This window comes from Ylistrum balloti, unplaced genomic scaffold (genome assembly GCF_031769215.1).
Source record: "Ylistrum balloti isolate Yb309-2 unplaced genomic scaffold, AGI_CSIRO_Ybal_v1 Utg370288, whole genome shotgun sequence".
In the NCBI taxonomy this organism is placed as follows: Eukaryota; Metazoa; Mollusca; class Bivalvia; order Pectinida; family Pectinidae; genus Ylistrum; species Ylistrum balloti.
This window is the reverse complement of record NW_026782219.1, coordinates 1,072,923-1,092,500: the sequence shown is the minus strand read 5'-3', so window position 1 is coordinate 1,092,500 and position 19,578 is coordinate 1,072,923. Positions and strand designations below refer to the sequence as shown.

At 34.7% G+C, this 19,578-nt stretch overlaps 2 protein-coding genes across 3 annotated transcripts in view; one reads left to right on the top strand and one right to left on the bottom strand.

Moving 5' to 3' along the window:
* Nucleotides 1–8,572, top strand: part of LOC132552918 (tetraspanin-9-like) — a 9,044-nt gene extending 472 nt beyond the window's left edge. The window contains exons 2-7 of one of the 2 annotated variants that reach the window (XM_060217119.1): nt 31–297; nt 803–877; nt 4,057–4,164; nt 4,842–5,009; nt 6,967–7,050; nt 7,734–8,572. In XM_060217119.1, coding sequence (XP_060073102.1) covers nt 31–297; nt 803–877; nt 4,057–4,164; nt 4,842–5,009; nt 6,967–7,050; nt 7,734–7,811 — 780 coding nt within the window. In that variant the 3' untranslated portion in view covers nt 7,812–8,572. Of the gene's footprint in view, nt 1–30; nt 298–802; nt 878–4,056; nt 4,165–4,841; nt 5,010–6,297; nt 6,834–6,966; nt 7,051–7,733 lie in introns of those variants that run through there. The other variant, XR_009554342.1, reaches the window with a different exon arrangement.
* A 4,162-nt stretch (nt 8,573–12,734) lies between these two features.
* Nucleotides 12,735–18,665, bottom strand: LOC132552952 (techylectin-like protein). The gene is made up of 5 exons (XM_060217151.1): nt 18,350–18,665; nt 15,647–15,696; nt 14,578–14,677; nt 13,444–13,608; nt 12,735–12,979 (listed from the first exon to the last, which is right to left on the bottom strand). Exons 1-5 carry the CDS (start codon nt 18,663–18,665, stop codon nt 12,735–12,737), a joined length of 876 nt encoding a protein of 291 aa, XP_060073134.1.
* Between the last annotated feature and the right edge of the window lie 913 nt (nt 18,666–19,578).

Genomic DNA, 19,578 nt, shown 5'->3' with positions numbered 1-19,578 from the left:
TTAAATTATTTACCAACGAATTACTTTCAGTTGGTGGGTATATTGCTCCTGTCCGTCGGCTGTATTGTGAAATGGGGCGGAGACATAATGGACGATGTATTAAGCGACTGGTACAGCAACTTCCGGAAGGCACTGGAGGAAGCAGGAGTAGATAACTCTAGTATTGCCAATTTCAACATCGAAGAATTTATGCAGGATACTGCCATAGCATTCATAGTGATTGGAATTTTCTTCTTTCTCTTGGGTATTATTGGCTGTCTTGGGGCGTGTTGCAAGGTCCGCTCACTGCTCATATGTGTAAGTAGCTATGAAGTAATGAGAAATTATATTAAACATGCTTCTGTGTATCTTAAACGCTGCGTTGTTTTGCTTTTTTGGCCATGTGTAAGATCCTCTGAAAAATTATGTGCATTGTAATTCAATCCACAAAACTCAGTTGATTTTTGTATTTGTTTTTTTTTTTGGTTTTTTTTTTTTTTGGGGGGGGGGGAGGGGGTGGGTTTATCTTATTACAGCAGAACCGCAGCTGACATTCAAGTGCAACCACACTGAAGTGTACCGCTGAAGGAGGTCACAGGTCACATCATATAATGGGTGAACCAGTCGTTACACTAACACAATACTGAAAATTAAGCCCATGAGTACCAACAACCACATCAGTCTCTACGAAAGGACAAAATCAATTTCTTAAGTGATGTGTTCATCTATATCTCGACCAATCATCATGTAGTGTTTTAGTGATGGTCATTAGTTGTTGGGTTCGGTTGTTTGATTGTAGCACTGTTGTTGTTGTTTATTACAGTACTCTGTTGTCGTGGTGTTGGTGATTATTGTGGAGCTTACATTCGTCATTCTGCTGTTCGCGATTCGGGATGAGGTAAGAGGTACTTTAATAGCGTGTAAGACAATGAAAAGAAATAAGCAATCTTGATATGCAAATAAGTCCATACACAAACAGATAAGTCCATACACCATCAAATAAGTCCATACACAAACAGATAAGTCCATACACCATCAAATAAGTCCATACACAAACAGATAAGTCCATACACCATCAAATAAGTCCATACACAAACAGATAAGTCCATACACAAACAGATAAGTCCATACACAAACAGATAAGTCCATACACAAACAGATAAGTCCATACACAAATAAATAAGTCCATACACAAACAGATAAGTCCATACACCATCAAATAAGTCCATACACAAACAGATAAGTCCATACACCATCAAATAAGTCCATACACAAACAGATAAGTCCATACACCATCAAATAAGTCCATACACAAACAGATAAGTCCATACACCATCAAATAAGTCCATACACAAACAGATAAGTCCATACACCATCAAATAAGTCCATACACAAACAGATAAGTCCATACACAAACAGATAAGTCCATACACAAACAGATAAGTCCATAGTCCATACACAAACAGATAAGTCCATACACCATCAAATAAGTCCATACACAAACAGATAAGTCCATACACCATCAAATAAGTCCATACACAAACAGATAAGTCCATACACCATCAAATAAGTCCATACACAAACAGATAAGTCCATACACCATCAAATAAGTCCATACACAAACAGATAAGTCCATACACAAACAGATAAGTCCATACACAAACAGATAAGTCCATACACCATCAAATAAGTCCATACACAAACAAATAAGTCCATACACAAACAAATAAGTCCATACACAAACAGATAAGTCCATACACAAACAGATAAGTCCATACACAAATAAATAAGTCCATACACAAACAGATAAGTCCATACACCATCAAATAAGTCCATACACAAACAGATAAGTCCATACACCATCAAATAAGTCCATACACAAACAGATAAGTCCATACACCATCAAATAAGTCCATACACAAACAGATAAGTCCATACACCATCAAATAAGTCCATACACAAACAGATAAGTCCATACACAAACAGATAAGTCCATACACCATCAAATAAGTCCATACACAAACAAATAAGTCCATACACAAACAGATAAGTCCATACACCATCAAATAAGTCCATACACAAACAGATAAGTCCATACACAAACAGATAAGTCCATACACCATCAAATAAGTCCATACACAAACAGATAAGTCCATACACCATCAAATAAGTCCATACACAAACAAATAAGTCCATACACAAACAGATAAGTCCATACACAAACAGATAAGTCCATACACAAACAGATAAGTCCATACACAAATAAATAAGTCCATACACAAACAGATAAGTCCATACACCATCAAATAAGTCCATACACAAACAGATAAGTCCATACACCATCAAATAAGTCCATACACAAACAGATAAGTCCATACACCATCAAATAAGACCATACACAAACAGATAAGTCCATACACAAACAGATAAGTCCATACACAAACAGATAAGTCCATACACAAACAGATAAGTCCATACACAAACAGATAAGTCCATACACAAATAAATAAGTCCATACACAAACAGATAAGTCCATACACCATCAAATAAGTCCATACACAAACAGATAAGTCCATACACAAACAGATAAGTCCATACACCATCAAATAAGTCCATACACAAACAAATAAGTCCATACACAAACAAATAAGTCCATACACAAACAGATAAGTCCATACACAAACAGATAAGTCCATACACAAACAGATAAGTCCATACACAAAAAAATAAGTCCATACACAAACAGATAAGTCCATACACAATCAAATAAGTCCATACACAAACAGATAAGTCCATACACCATCAAATAAGTCCATACACAAACAGATAAGTCCATACACCATCAAATAAGTCCATACACAAACAGATAAGTCCATACACCATCAAATAAGTCCATACACAAACAGATAAGTCCATACACCATCAAATAAGTCCATACACAAACAAATAAGTCCATACACAAACAGATAAGTCCATACACCATCAAATAAGTCCATACACAAACAGATAAGTCCATACACAAACAAATAAGTCCATACACCATCAAATAAGTCCATACACAAACAGATAAGTCCATACACCATCAAATAAGTCCATACACAAACAAATAAGTCCATACACAAACAGATAAGTCCATACACAAACAGATAAGTCCATACACAAACAGATAAGTCCATACACAAACAGATAAGTCCATACACAAACAGATAAGTCCATACACAAATAAATAAGTCCATACACAAACAGATAAGTCCATACACCATCAAATAAGTCCATACACAAACAGATAAGTCCATACACCATCAAATAAGTCCATACACAAACAGATAAGTCCATACACCATCAAATAAGTCCATACACAAACAGATAAGTCCATACACAAACAGATAAGTCCATACACAAACAGATAAGTCCATACACAAACAGATAAGTCCATACACAAACAGATAAGTCCATACACCATCAAATAAGTCCATACACAAACAGATAAGTCCATACACCATCAAATAAGTCCATACACAAACAGATAAGTCCATACACCATCAAATAAGTCCATACACAAACAGATAAGTCCATACACAAACACATCAGCCCTTACAAAGGCATTTTGTCAATATAATGTAAATATAAACAAGTTGTCAGGAGGCACTTCTTCCAAAGGTGTGATAATGTTAATACCGAATATATCTTTAAACGCAAACCTTTCAAAACTGTCATGTTTATAAACACAGAAAGTATGGAAAAATACGTTTCCTTCGCATTGTATTGTATATAGATAAACCAGAAACACGAAGGGGATTTTCTACATACACCTTTGGGATAAACAACTAACATTTGATTTAGCGGTTATACAAACTATTTAACACTATATCTCCAAACATTCAGCGACACTGATGCCTTTATGTAAGTACTTGTATCGATATCTTCACGGAGATGTTTGCCACAATTCCACACTACTAAATAATTATACATAATGTACGTTTGAACCTGAACTCGTTGACTTTGCCACATGATGTTTTGCCACAGGAAAAACAATTCTATAAATTACCTAATTTGTTTTTATTTTTTTGAACACAGGTAGATAAATGGCTCAAGAAGCCATTGGAAGAAGCTATCGCGGATGATTACACTGGCACAAATGGAACAGACGCCGTCACTCTCGGACTAAACTTCATAATGTCGGAGGTTTGCTACATTTCATATCATTGCTTTGACGGTGAAGGCAACAATATATGCATGATGCTGAAGAGAAATATTAGTAATCCTGGGTCACTTTCCCGAGGGGGGAGGAGGTGGGGCTGATCGCCTTCTGTCGGAGGGATGGGGGGGGGGGGGGGGGGGGTCCGGGGGGGGGGGGGGGGGGGGAGGGGGGGTATCACCTTCTTAGTCTTGGTGGAAACTGGAGTGCGAGCAGAAAATCTTCATGGTCAGGCACGTGACGAAATACCTTGTTACAGCTAATCTGTCGGGAGGGATCGCCTTCTGTCGTCATTTTCATAATTTTGCGAATGAGTAAAAGATTGACATGCAAATTATTGCGGACATCAGAGGTTTTTCCAACTGTACTTTTGTTCTTATTTTCCATGAATCTGTTAGTTTTACTATGAAATATGGGAAAACCTAATCATTTACCAAAATTGTTTCCCGGCACAATGGTTTGGTTTTCTTTTGTTCGTTTCACCAAGACTACAGTATTATGTGTCCCAGGACCCCAATATTGGGACATAATTAGGACATAATGGCATTTTATATACAAAAATACATAGATACTTATCACCGGATAGCTTGTATTAATAATAATAACAATGAACCGACACGGCTTGTATTTATCTAATACACGTATCTTTTAATTTTTTTTTAAGTTCGAATGTTGTGGAGTTGAAACCTACACCGAGTTCAATGCCACGGCGACAAAATGGCAGAAGCTGGTACCAAATCAAGTGATTCCTCTGATTTGTTGTCGGAACGCTACCAAAGACAACATCGACTGTCTAACCAGCCCGAATGGCAACAATTCATTCTCTGACAAGGTATGCCATTCTGTACGAGTAGTGACTTTGAATGTCAGTTTTACATAGTTAACATCTTATGTCAAAAGGTATTGGTATTTATAACATCGTGGTACGTAAATGATAAAAAAACGAGCTGATTAAATCTCGCTTCTGTAGATGTGATTTCATTCATGTATAAGAATGAAGACGATTATTATGAAGAATTATTACCTTATAACAAAAACGATGGAATATTAAAGTGCATTTAACAGCTTTAAAAAAATGTGTAAAGATTCATTATCAAGCGAAACGACTTAAGGATTAAGTGCTCAAAATGTAACAAACAGGACAAAATACTATACTTATCATTGCTTTTCATACAATGAAGCAGAAGACGTCCACACTTCCGAAACATATGGTCTCCTTTTCCAGAATCTAACGATTTACATCTTTCTCTTTTCAATTTTTCATTAGTTGTCTAGGATTGAATCAAAATCAATTTGTACTCTCAAAAAAGCATTCATAAACTTCAAAACCAACTAAATTCAAAGACAAGAAACATTCAACAAAGCAGTCTTATTCTCTTTGGAACTTTCCAAGCCTTAATGTAAATCTGTCTGTTGTTCAAATTTTACCTTGGGTTTATTGAATTGAGTTTGGATTATGATTGTGTTGACGTGTCGATATTTTGGGTTGCTTTAATTAACCGTTAGCCGTCATCCTGTTAACTAATAGTGTTTAACTTATAACCAAACAATAGTGTACGGTCTTAATCCGAATTTAAACCACTTGTCATACTGTTCCATACTTCTGCTGTCTCGCTAATGTCAAGGGTATTGTCTGCTTCCAAACTTTTTGCTGTCTATATAATAAATTTTCTGCGTATTGTCCCCATGTTCCAATATAATGTTCCAAACTTTTTGCTGTCTATATAATGTCTAGGATATTTTCTGCGTATGACATAAATGTCCCCATGTTCCAAACTTTTTGCTGTCTATATAATGTCTAGGATATTTTCTGCATATGACATAAATGTCCCCATGTTCCAAACTTTTTGCTGTCTATATAATGACAGAAATGTGACATTGCATTTAAACTAGAATCCTTACACTACAAGCTTTATTTATTTCTGATTCGTCAGATTTGTCAGTACATAGACAGTTCTTGTGGATATGTTGTACGTCTTATTGAGATATCATATTTTACAGCATAAGGGGAAATACCATTCCGGAATTTGATCGGTTTTGTTATTAGTTTGTACATAAATCCGGAAAAATTTACCGGGACTTGTTTTAAAATAATAATCCAGATTGAAGCTGAACAAAATGGAGACATCAGAACCTTGAAGATCGTGTCTTCCGTTTTATTTTATTGTCAGGATATAATTTTACATCTGAAGTACACTACACAGTACACAGCGTCATTCCATCCAGTATCGACAGGGAAAAAATTGGGATTTTCTTTGAATTTTTCATGTTGATGTGTTGCATTATAACCTGGTTACCAGGCCTGATAATTTGGCTTCAACATTTTTACATTGCCTCATAGTGACTTCGCTGAATTGACCAAAATATGTCAACAGTTACACTAATGTCTACCTGAACAAACTGGAAAGGCTAAGGGCCTTTCGAATTATACTTTTGTGCTGGTGAAAATATTTGTATCGTTAAAAACCCTTTCGTGTTATATGTGCGACGTATGTGTGCAGTCATTTGCACCAAGGGGAGGCAACTCGTCTATCTAATACAAAAACCTAGTTGGTAACACTCAGTCGACGAAAGATAACTCGCACACAATTTGATATTTCTTTAATTAAGATGGTTCTATGCTGGGATTCGAGTCAATTTTTTTTACCCGTTCGAGGTAACTACGACATCGAGTTAGTTTTTATTTCATGTAGATTCATGCTTTAATTGGGATCAGTTCATCCGTACGACGATATTCGATATCGTAAAACTGCCCGGATATATTGAAAAACCTTTCTTTGTTATTCCAGGGGTGTTATGAAGCCATTGAGGACTGGGTCAATGACAACGCTGACATTTTGATAGGATCTGGAGCCGGGATAGCTGCCGTGGAGGTAGATTTAGTTTACGGAAATAGACGTAGAATTTTGAATATATTTTCAGTTTCGAAAAAGAACTTCTTTTAGACACTTTATGTTATTATATGTTACACGATCTTACTCGAGTTTCAGTATGATATATGAATTTATTAAATGAATATTCAGAATTAGTATTTTGACAAGCTAAAACCTAAAAAAACAAAAAAAAAAACAAAAAAAAACAAAAAAAATCACATTTGAAATGAAAATGAATAAAAGACCCTTTCAGATAGATCTTTAGCAAATATGGGAGAAAATGGCATACATGAACGCCCGCTCTATATCGGAAATCTCCATCGCTATGTCACAACGCCATCTGTGAATGTGTGACGTCATTTGATTATCTAAACTGACGTCACAATAAGTTATATTACACATGAGTAATATGCATAATAATTGATTTATTCACTGGTAAAAAATTTGATAATGTAATAAAAGATTGATTTCGTGTAGGCTGGGGTATTTCAAGCATACTTAATATCAACTTTATTTTATTCCACAACAACATGCGAATACACAGCAAAGTATACAGAGGAATTAATTATTGTATACAACATAAACGTGATAGGTAAAGTTTTCAAAGACATATTTTTCTTCCCTTGATTCGCCTTTCTGAATACACTATATGCTATTTCTAATATGGTTTTGTTTTAATGCAGATTCTGTTGGTCCTGTTTGCCTGTATCGTGTGCGCAAAGAACAAATCAGAAAAGAGACGTGGTTATGAATCGTACTGATAAATCAACTGTGAGTTATTGACATTACCGTGGAGGTTTTACTATAACATCTCATCTGGACATGAGAGTTGTAGAAATTTGGAGAAATGCTGACTTGTTTACAAAGCGTTATTTATATAACATTATTCGCATGAAGACGACTTTTCATCACAAACTTCTAAATTTACATATATAGTTCAAGAACATTCATCAGAGATTTCGTCATCTACATACAGTTTTCATAAGAATTCTTCACAGATTTCTCAATCTGCATCAACTCTATCCTACATTCCATCACTAACGTCTATATCTACATAACCTACTGAGTTTACTACATTTCATAACACAAATTATGATGCACTAAAAATCTGTGAAATTAATTAAATACAATGTCACGTGATATAATTATCATATAATGATGCTACATTAGTAGTCTGTTATCTGTAAAATCTATGTATTCCTTACTTCTTTTAAATTTAATTGATTGTCATATATCTACACATATAATCTTACATTGCTGTGATGTTTGAAAACTTTGTAAAAGACATTTTAAAATTAAAGAACACTGTCATGTATTTTAGTTAGAAGAAAAGAGTTCAGTGGTATTTTTTAGTCTGATAAATCATTGATAATTAAAATTGATATTCTTTAACCAGCAAAATCTGAACGTATCACAGCACCACGGATTTCATTTGGTGCTAACCTTATTGTAAGTTATTTTCATCAAGTAATTTTATTTGTCATGTTTTCATTACTGTAATGTAATAAATAAATGGATAGCAGTTGGTGTGACTGTCATAACTACTGTATAACTGGTACATAACCAGCTGATCTGACTGAAATAACTACTGTATAACTGGTACACAACCAGCTGATCTGACTGTAATAACTACTGTATAACTGGTACACAACCAGCTGATCTGACTGTGATAACTACTGTATAACTGGTACATAACCAGTTGATGTGACTGTAATAACTACTGTATAACTGGTACATAACCAGTTGATCTGACTGTGATAACTACTGTATAACTGGTACATAACCAGTTGATGTGACTGTAATAACTACTGTATAACTGGTACATAACCAGTTGATGTGACTGTGATAACTACTGTAAACCTGGTACATAACCAGTTGATGTGACTGTGATAACTACTGTAAACCTGGTACATAACCAGCTGATCTGACTGTGATAACTACTGTAAACCTGGTACATAACCAGCTGATCTGACTGTGATAACTACTGTATGACTGGTACATAACCAGCTGATCTGACTGTGATAACTACTGTATTACTGGTACATAACCAGCTGATGTGACTGTGATAACTACTGTATAACTGGTACATAACCAGTTGATGTGACTTTGATAACTACTGTATAACTGGTACATAATAACCAGCTGATCTGACTGTAATAACTACTGTATAACTGGTACATAACCAGTTGATCTGACTGTGATAACTGCTGTATAACTGGTACATAATCAGTTGATGTGACTGTGATAACTACTGTATAACTGGTACATAACCAGTTGATGTGACTGTGATAACTACTGTATAACTGGTACATAACCAGTTGATCTGACTGTGATAACTGCTGTATAACTGGTACATAACCAGTTGATGTGACCGTGATAACTACTGTATGACTGGTACATAACCAGTTGATCTGACTGTGATAACTACTGTATAACTGGTACATAACCAGCTGATCTGACTGTGATAACTACTGTATAACTGGTACATAACCAGTTGATGTGACCAGTTGATGTGACCGTGATAACTACTGTATAACTGGTACATAACCAGTTGATGTGACTGTGATAACTACTGTATAACTGGTACATAACCAGCTGATCTGACTGTGATAACTACTGTATAACCAGTTGATCTGACTGTGATAACTACTGTATAACTGGTACATAACCAGCTGATCTGACTGTGATAACTACTGTATAACTGGTACATAACCAGTTGATCTGACTGTGATAACTACTGTATAACTGGTACATAACCAGCTGATCTGACTGTAATAACTACTGTATAACTGGTACATAACCAGCTGATCTGACTGTGATAACTACTGTATAACTGGTACATAACCAGCTGATCTGACTGTGATAACTACTGTATGTATGAATGTAGGTTAATATCGGAAACAATTGATTACTAGTCATGAATTTATCGTATGATAACATTATGCACAGCTGTTTAAAATCGGTGGTAAATCTACTATTGTAATAACTTGTACAAAACCAAGTAGACTAACATTAGTCTACATTACCAGGTGAACTAATGACTGTATAAAGGACACACAAGGTAACAACGATATTTTGGTCAAATATGGAACTAGACACATTATAACCCATTAACTTAATAATACCGATGTCTCGTCCTTTTCGGAGTCGTCAGTAAAATTAGCATTACTTGATGACTAGGTGTTCTATAGTATCGCGTGACTTATTGGGCAATTATGGACCAAGCCATATATAAACACCGAGACCATCACTCATATCCCTGACAATATCCAAAGAATATCTCCTTTCTCGTAATCTTCATCTTAAATAACTAAGGTAGGAAATGGTTTTGTGATAATGTAATTAAATGTTGTCATTCGTTTGTCGTGCGTGTGTACGCACTTTCTAAAGATTTAAGAGAATTTGTTCGAATTCCTGAGCTTTGCTGAAAACTGGAAAAGAACGTAATTTACCAAAAACTTGCTGTATATCGTATGATGACAATAAATGCAGCATACGTCTTGCAGGTCAGAGATGGCTTATATTCAGGAGCACGAGAGAGTTTTAGAATAAGGTGTGCTCTATTCCACTCTACCATAAGAAGAGTTGAGTAGAAGTAAGACACATACATAATCAGGGATTCATTTCCGTGTCTTTCAATAGGGGGACATTTCTGTCCCAATAGTAATACTTGGAATATTCGTTTTGTCTTCCACCGATATTTTACTCTATCCCTGATGCCCCCGTTGACATCCGTCCTCTTACGCCTGTTGCAATGACATTAACATGTAATTACAAAAACAAGTTTATCAAGCGTGGATAAAACAAAATTGATTAGCTAGATAAGTTTTCACTAAGTAATGACATGTACAACTGTTTGTTTCAAAACTAATTACATTATTAGTTAATGAGTCCTCGGTATAATTATGGTAACTAATTAAACACGGATGACTGATTCTGTTAGGTGTTTGTATCGGGTAGTAATATACCTGGAAACCCCTGGGCTTTAGTGTCTGTGTCAACAGGCTCAAAATGTTAATGATTGTGAAAATCAGGCGAGTAAAACGGGTCACTGAGCACAACCGCCCTCATATTAACATATTAAATAGTGCTAACGAAACAATTCGACTGACAGTTTTATACTGTGTGTAAACATGCTGTGTTAAATACTAACACAAATACTGGTATTTAGATAGATTGGTTTCGTTTCGTTTTTAATTATCTAAAGTCCTACAGTCAAAGGTCAATTTTGACGGCACTGATATGTTTGTGAAATAAGTGTTCATTGAGTGTTTGGTGTGGGGGCTGAAAAAATACTTGTGTAAGCCTCTTGGCGATACAGAGGAATTGACGTCAACAAATACATTATGTACTTGTAAATAAAAAATCCTAATTAGATACATTGTAATGAATTAAACTTCATGCTTATGGCTTAATTGTTAAGACCTATGGAATGTACTGTCAGAGGCGCTGAAAAAGCACCCCATTTACTAACATAAAAAATGACAAAGGGCACTGAAATAGTGGGATATTTAATCAGTGAGGAGTAACTATAATTTTCAAAGACGCATTGCGTTTTTCTAACGCATACTCACATTGATGCTAAGCACTGTTATTTTCAGTATTTGTCCAGAAGAAGTATTTGATAGCAATGAACAAGATACACAATACTGTATGTGTTTTCAATTTAAGTCAGTTGTTCAATTTTTATTGCAAAAATACGTGTTATAATTTCATGTTGAATAAATTATAGATTAAACTAGCGTTATATGCAGCATTTGAATAAGAAGGACAAACTTAATCGAATCTTATCAACGTTTTTTATAAATACAAAAAACGTATAACACAATCATGACTTTTTAATGAACTCGGTACTCGATAAGAACATACATTGACAAAGAAGACCGTGTCATAAAATGGTACTTTGATATATTTTAGATATAAATATTTCATTGTCAACTTATTTTTCGGTAATATTTTCAGTCAGATATTCTGTTTTAACGTTAATTAATCACCGAAAAGGTTAATTTCATAATGACGGTGACATTTTCCTCTGATGTCCAAGCGGGGAATCTGCCGTCTACAGATTCGCTGGTGACATGTGCTTTTTATTTGGTAATCAATCTATATTATTAATCTATCTATTTTAACTACTTTGAGTTAAAATGCTTTATGGGGCACTAATTTTCACGGCTGGACATATGAACAATTGAATATGTTTGTAATCATGTTAAACTCTTTCACACAATTAGAAAGTGTTAAAATTATTTATAATGAATTTTATTACAGTAGTCACGTCACAGCATAATTGACATGCAAGGTTTTCATTACGAGCTCAGTATTTCAATATTGTTTTTGATTACGAATCATACCACGCAGATATCAACGTTGTTTTTCCAAAAGAAATGGACAACAGACAGCAACAAAGCAGGAGGCGGACATACTGCGCATGCGTACTGTTGCTGCTGTCTGATGACTATGTTTATCCCAAGCTTCGGAAAACATGCTACAAATTATTTCATAACAGCGTGTTCATCCCTACGTGTGTGTCCACATGATCGACTAACGTGTAATGTCTGATAATTCTAGTCTTTCAATGAGCGAATTGTTCTCATGTTAACTAATACAAGAATATTGTCCAATGGTACACACAGGAATAGGTAACGTGATTTGTATTACCTTTTTAATTTCTGTCGGTAAAATAATTAGGTACCTTTCACTTTGATCAACATCTTTGCTTTCTTGAGACCATTAAAATCTCGGAACCCGCGCCAACACATATATTCAGGACCTGTCCCAAAACCATACAGACCGTTAAGGTTCTGAGAGAGGCAGTCGTTCAGCCAACCTGCACCTTTGAAAGAGACAACACAACTTCCGCCATCTCTTAAGTCATTATCGATGTCCATAGTAGAAAACTGCATCTCGTTGTGGTAGGACATACTATCACCTACAACAAAACGGAATACGATAAAAAAAAATCTGTCACATATAGCTGTGAAGTTTGATATGTTATATATATAGGTATTCTATCGTTCACACGGTGTAAATGAGTTCATACCTTTTCTAAGGACCTTTAAAGCCTTTTACGATTGGAGTTAAAGCAAAACGTTGAAAATCACTGTCAATGAGACGCTTAGAGTATAGTATATATATGTTTTATCCGAAAGTATGCCGTGTCGTGTTCAGCTATCAATATGATGCTGATTACGGGGTAGTGATTATACATAGAAGGAAATTAATTGGACCGAACTCTTCATCGTTTCTTGTAATCCAGTAATCATACTCAAACCCATCGACCATACCTGAGAGTAATTTTCGAAATTTACTGGGCAGTTTCAAGGAATACCTGAACACGACAGATGGATAAGGTCGAAGTTTAAGATTGCCTCATCATTACCAATAGTTTCTTACCTGCAGTTCCTACATAACCATCTACATGCAATCTATAATTGTCCGCTTCTGGTGATACATAGAAGGTATCAAAATAGGAACATTTCCTGACATCATTTACATCGTACAATTCCACCATCAGCACAGTGTTTCTTTCCCCAGTTAGTGTGTGAATGTTCTCCAATCCTGAAAAATTAGAAACAACAGTATCTGTAGCCTTAATATCAATCTATAGTGAAAAGAGATCTTAACCTTTTCAATCACGGGTCGATCGGCCAACTCTCGTATTCCAAGGGCATCTTTCTATGAACATTGAATATGTATATATATATATATATATATATATATATATATATATATATATATATATATATATATATATATATATATATATATATATATAATCTGATGAAGTATGAAGTATAATAAAAAAAGAAAAGTACTTGAAAACGTATCGGTGAAAAGCAAATATTTGTTATTATCAAATGTAATCAGACGGTCAACACTTTTTCATACCGGGACCACTGCATATTCACTTAAAAAGACGCCGAAACAACAGAGTGTTTTGATCTCCGGTTCTGATATTGATTTGACTTTGATAAACGTTTGTTTCACCTGAATATGGTTTAATTGTATTCAAGATGGCCGACAGGGAATTAGTATTGGCAATAAAAACCGACTTTTATTAAGATTTTTTTTCACAGTGAAAATATATGGCTAATGGAAAATCTTAGGAGAAAGTATTGATTAAATGTTATCGGTGAAACATTCTTGAAATTGAAATCATTTGACAAAGCGTTTTTCGTTCAGCTGTCAAAACTCTTCGTTTTTGCCAATTTTCAAAAACTCAATAGAACTAAATATATAGATGAGCTTGAACTTCAAACTTTCACTCGCTTTTTATTTTCACTCTTTTGACAATAGCGTAAAACCATTGAACAATAAACAGTGGCGACAGTTCGAAATATAAACGAGCTACGTTTCTATTTATGGTATTTACACCCCTTTTGCATCAATATTTCTTTTCGGGAGTCCCTGTGTAAATCATATTTTGCGTCTAGTTTCAATTAATTCTATTGACGTTAATGGTTTTGCCTTTGCTTCTACTGAATATTTGTTGAATTCGAAAAAAACTTTACTGTAACACAAGCTCACCCAGCCAGAATTCTCCTTCTGGACCGTTTCCAAATCCTTCCCTGTATTTTTCCCAATCTCTTTCAAAGTCAACAGAACCGTCAAAACGTTGGTGTATTACCTGTAACAAGCATTAAGCCAAATTATCGCAATTTTAACATGAATCAACGGTTAACTCGAAGGTTCTCATCAACATATATCGGATATTAGTTAGCTACATCAGTCCATCTTCAATCTATGGTGTCTGTGTACATGTCTCTGTATTTGATATTCTTGGAATTATTTGCAGTATACAATTTTTATGCGGTGTTTCGGCAGCTGACACACTCACAACACTTATTTTCGACAGAAACATTTGATGAAGAATATGTGAAAGTGTTACTGTCCACATTATGACCTCACAGAGAAATGTTATGCGACATGAAGCTTGACCTGTTTGATGCTCGTTAGTATACCTGGTGATTCCGTCTTTCCCAGTTCTCATTTGGGAACATGGCACTATTTACCGAATTTGATTGACTATTTTGCAGATATCTTCGATGAAACTGAAGACGCTTACACATTAGGAACCTTGTCTTATTGTCTGTGATCATTTCTGTGCATCGTCTGCCAATGCAATATATAATGGTTTTGCATAATCCAGTAGATCATGGACGGACTTAACAAAAAACCCATAGCATTAGGTTTTATACGCTTTACATTATACATCAAAATGCGATTTTGTATACCCTGTTTGGTGCTTAGCATATAATGGCAGAGGCAACACTAGTTGATAAAATAGCATCTGGTGGCGTGTTTTGAGATCGTGTCCAGGTGATGATATTTCATTGTGATAACACTATAAATGCGTTATTGTGTGACTACGTTATACGTACTTCAAACCACAAGGCATTGACTCCGAAAAATATGTAACCAATATGATATTAATCAGAAGTATTTACAATCTTGGCTCTACACAAATTACAAATAAAAAAAATTATATTATATAAAACTCTCATCATCCTTGTTTTTTCACTTTCACGCACTAATGAATACATGCAAATTTAAAGACACAAATATTCCCATTAAATACCATCACAGACTAACTTACCGTCCAGCTACCATCGTTTAGGTCCAAATTGCAAGGACAGAAGCGTTGCTCTAGGGTTAGAAAATAGCAATGTTGAAAAAAACCCATCAAAAATCATTCAAATACTAAAAACAGTATGAAAAAAGAACAAGATCACATTTTTTACATGATTTATATATAAAAAATGACTCTTTACTCAGCATCCTTCCATCGGAGTCGCTAAATGATAAATAGTACGTAACAAAGATCACTTAACTATTAACAAGCAAATACAAGAAATGTATGTTATAGCAATGAATTGCTGGCTGTAGGGTTTTGCATCGTCCCCTTGGCATTGTCCCCTTGGAACCATGCGACCATTGGGGTTTTGCATCGTCCCCTTGGCGTTGCCCTATTGGGACAATGCGACCATTAGGGTTTTGCATCGTCCCCTTGGCGTTGCCTCCCTGGGACATTGCGACCATTAGAGTTTTGCATCGTCCCCTTGGCGTTGCCCCCCTGGAACAAAGCGACCAGTAGGGTTTTGCATCTTCCCCTTGGCGTTGCCCCCTTGGAACAAAGCGACCATTAGGGTTTTGCGTCGTCCCCTTGGCGTTGTCCCCCTGGAACAAAGCGACCATTAGGGTTTTGTATCGTCCCCTTGGCGTTGTCCCCCTGGAACAAAGCGACTATTAGGCTTTTGTATCGTCCCCTTGGCGTTGTCCCCCTGGAACAAAGCGACTATTAGGCTTTTGTATCGTCCCCTTGGCGTTGTCCCCCTGGAACAAAGTGACCATTAGGATTTTGCATCGTCCCCTTGGCGTTGCCCTCCAGGGACAATGCGACCATTAGGGTTTTGTGACGCCTCCTATATACCAGCGTGACGATGCGAACATTAAAGGGTAAAGAGATGACTATATAATACCGTGAATTTATTGGGGAACAAATAACCAAAAATATAATAGATGACGATTTCCTTATGTAACATATAAACAAAAAAAAATTATAAATGACAATTTCCTTATGTCATATGTAAACAAAAAAATGATAAATGACAATTTCCAAATAAATGACAATTTCCTGCTGTAACTGGCAACTATAATAACGTGAATTTATCTAGGAACAAATAAACAAAAACATCAAAATGATAAATGACAATTTCCTGATGTAACAAATTAACAAAAACAAAGATAAATGACAATTTCCTGATGTAACAAATTAACAAAAAAAATAAACATAAAATGATAAATGACAATTTCCTGATGTAACAAATTAACAAAAACAAAGATAAATGACAATTTCCTGATGTAACAAATAAACATAAAATGATAAATGACAATTTCCTGATGTAACAAATTAACAAAAACAAAGATAAATGACAATTTCCTGATGTAACAAATAAACATAAAAAGATAAATGACAATTTCCTGATGTAACAAATAAACATAAAAAGATAAATGACAATTTCCTGATGTAACAAATAAACATAAAAGGATAAATGACAATTTCCTTATGTAACAAATAAACATAAAAAGACAAATGACAATTTCCTGATGTAACAAATAAACAAAAAAAAGATAAATGACAATTTCCTGATGTAACAAATAAACAAAAACAAAGATAAATGACAATTTCCTGATGTAACAAATAAACAAAAAAAAGATAAATGACAATTTCCTGATGTAACAAATAAACATAAAAGGATAAATGACAATTTCCTTATGTAACAAATAAACATAAAAGGATAAATGACAATTTCCTTATGTAACAAATAAACATAAAAGGATAAATGACAATTTCCTGATGTAACAAATAAACAAAAAAAGATGAATGTCAATTTCCTGATGTAACAAATAAAAAAAAAAGATAAATGACAATTTCCTGATGTAACAAATAAACATAAAAGGATAAATGACAATTTCCTGATGTAACAAATTAACAAAAACAAAGATAAATGACAATTTCCTGATGTAACTGATAACTGAAGAACAAAAAACGTCAACACGCAATTCGGCTTTTGTCAAGTAATTCTAGTTGAATTCTATAAGGATATATAGACGGCAAAGAAGGAGCCAGGACGCTCGCCTGAAAACTTCGATGAATGTAAAGAAACCACTATTGCAAAAATACTACCATATAACACTGATATTGTTACTCAAAGGCAGCAGATGGCTGATAGTCTATAACTTTGAAGTATCATTTACACTGACCTTTTAAAGAAATGTTACCATCAATATATCTTTCCAAAAAAAACAAAAAAAACAAAAAACAAAAAACAAAAAACAAAAAAAACAAAAACAAAAAAACCAAAAATAAAAAAAAACAAAAAACAAAAACAAAAAAACAAAAAATACAAAAAACAAACAAAAAAACCTAAACAAACAAATACAATTGATTATATTAGATCGCCTTAGTTACATGTATTTTTAAGTGATAATTGTGAAAATGAAAATTATTGTCAGCATTAACAATTAGTCAAACCACTTGCTTATCATCATTCATTAACTTAAATATGAAAGACAGCATTGTGCTTTATGTTTTCATTCTACTAACGTAATATTACAAAATTAGTCTAAAAATAACGTCAGTATTGGCTCAATGGGATCGATGACATCGCGTGATGATCGATGACGACACAATAATTGTCACATAATCAAATATAATAGATTCATATCATTGCAATCTAAAAACATTGAAATAAAAATACGAAGGTGTTTTCCGCCCAGAATTGCTAAAGTTACTTACGATAGTCGAGCTCTCGGTAAAACGGAAGTGGTGTTGGGCTTGGCGTGTTTGCCAGTGGTGTAGGTTCACAAAGAGGAAAGGACGTTGAGTATATACGACAAATCCCTGTATCGTTGCTATATGAGAAGGACAGACAATTGTATACTCCACAGTACACCCCGCACTTTGTCAGGCTGTCCAAAGTGTAGTTGTCTATCAAAGCATCACCGAACACAACATCACTAAATTCAGCGTGAATGGAAAAAGTAATGTTACGTATGACGATGGCGTCAACAGTTTGAACTGATATCACACATATTATCAGAACACATATCATGACTAATAAAAGATAAAAGAAACCAACTTTTTTTGAGAATAAATTACTCCGGATTACACTGACGTGAACCAATCACAGCTGAAATATACACCAGGTCACAGAAATTTTGTTGTCGTTTTCTTTGATTGTCTTTGCTCAAAAATCAGTTTGAGTCCACGCATAAGATTCTGAAATAAAAATAAATATTACATATTTACAGCTCAATAAGTACAAAAATATATTTATATCGTAAAGGCTAGTCATACCTTTGTTTCAACAACCATCAGCCTTGCAGTATAGTCTGAATATTGATTTAGTCTTAATGTCATCGACGAACATCGCAAACGGGTAGGACAGCAGATTTTCCGACATATACGTTCCTTTGCAATGAAAATGTGTTTCATATCTGATTAAACAGACAATATATAGTAGTAATCAATGAATAAAAAACATGATACAGTGCTATTCTTTATAGTATAAATAATGTTCATTTTATAGAATGTAAGGAGCTGTTGAAAGCACAGTTGTCCCATATCTTACATGTTGTAAATTACGTCAACTAAGATGTAGTTTTGTGTTGCATTGATTAGCACCCTGTCATCAACTATGGCAAAGTGAGAGCATATATCCGGTGCGTGTGTTCGTTGGAGATTGTCATATGTTTATGCAAGCCCCTTTTGAAGCGTTGATCTGAAGCCGACATGTACAGTCTGTGGTACGAGTTTTTCCGTCAGTTGACGAATTCTTACAAGAAAACCGTGATAACGGGAACAGGCACTTGAATATCGAATCAACTGCGACATGAACACTCCAAAGGTTGTGGGTGCAGGAATGTTGCTATAAAGAAATGGAAAATTCAGTGTAATGTGCAAGTGTGAGTTGATGTAATCCCAAAAACGAAAATCAGAACAGATACATGTGTTGACTCAGCAGG

Coding starts and splice junctions, on each gene's coding strand:
- LOC132552952 (XM_060217151.1), bottom strand. CDS start 18,665: ATGATATGTGTTCTGATAATATGTGTGATATCAGTTCAAACTGTTGAC. Junction 15,697..18,349: donor TTACCGAGAGCTCGACTATC/GTAAGTAACTTT, acceptor TTCTAACCCTAG/AGCAACGCTTCTGTCCTTGC. Junction 13,609..14,577: donor AGAAGGAGAATTCTGGCTGG/GTGAGCTTGTGT, acceptor CTAATTTTTCAG/GATTGGAGAACATTCACACA.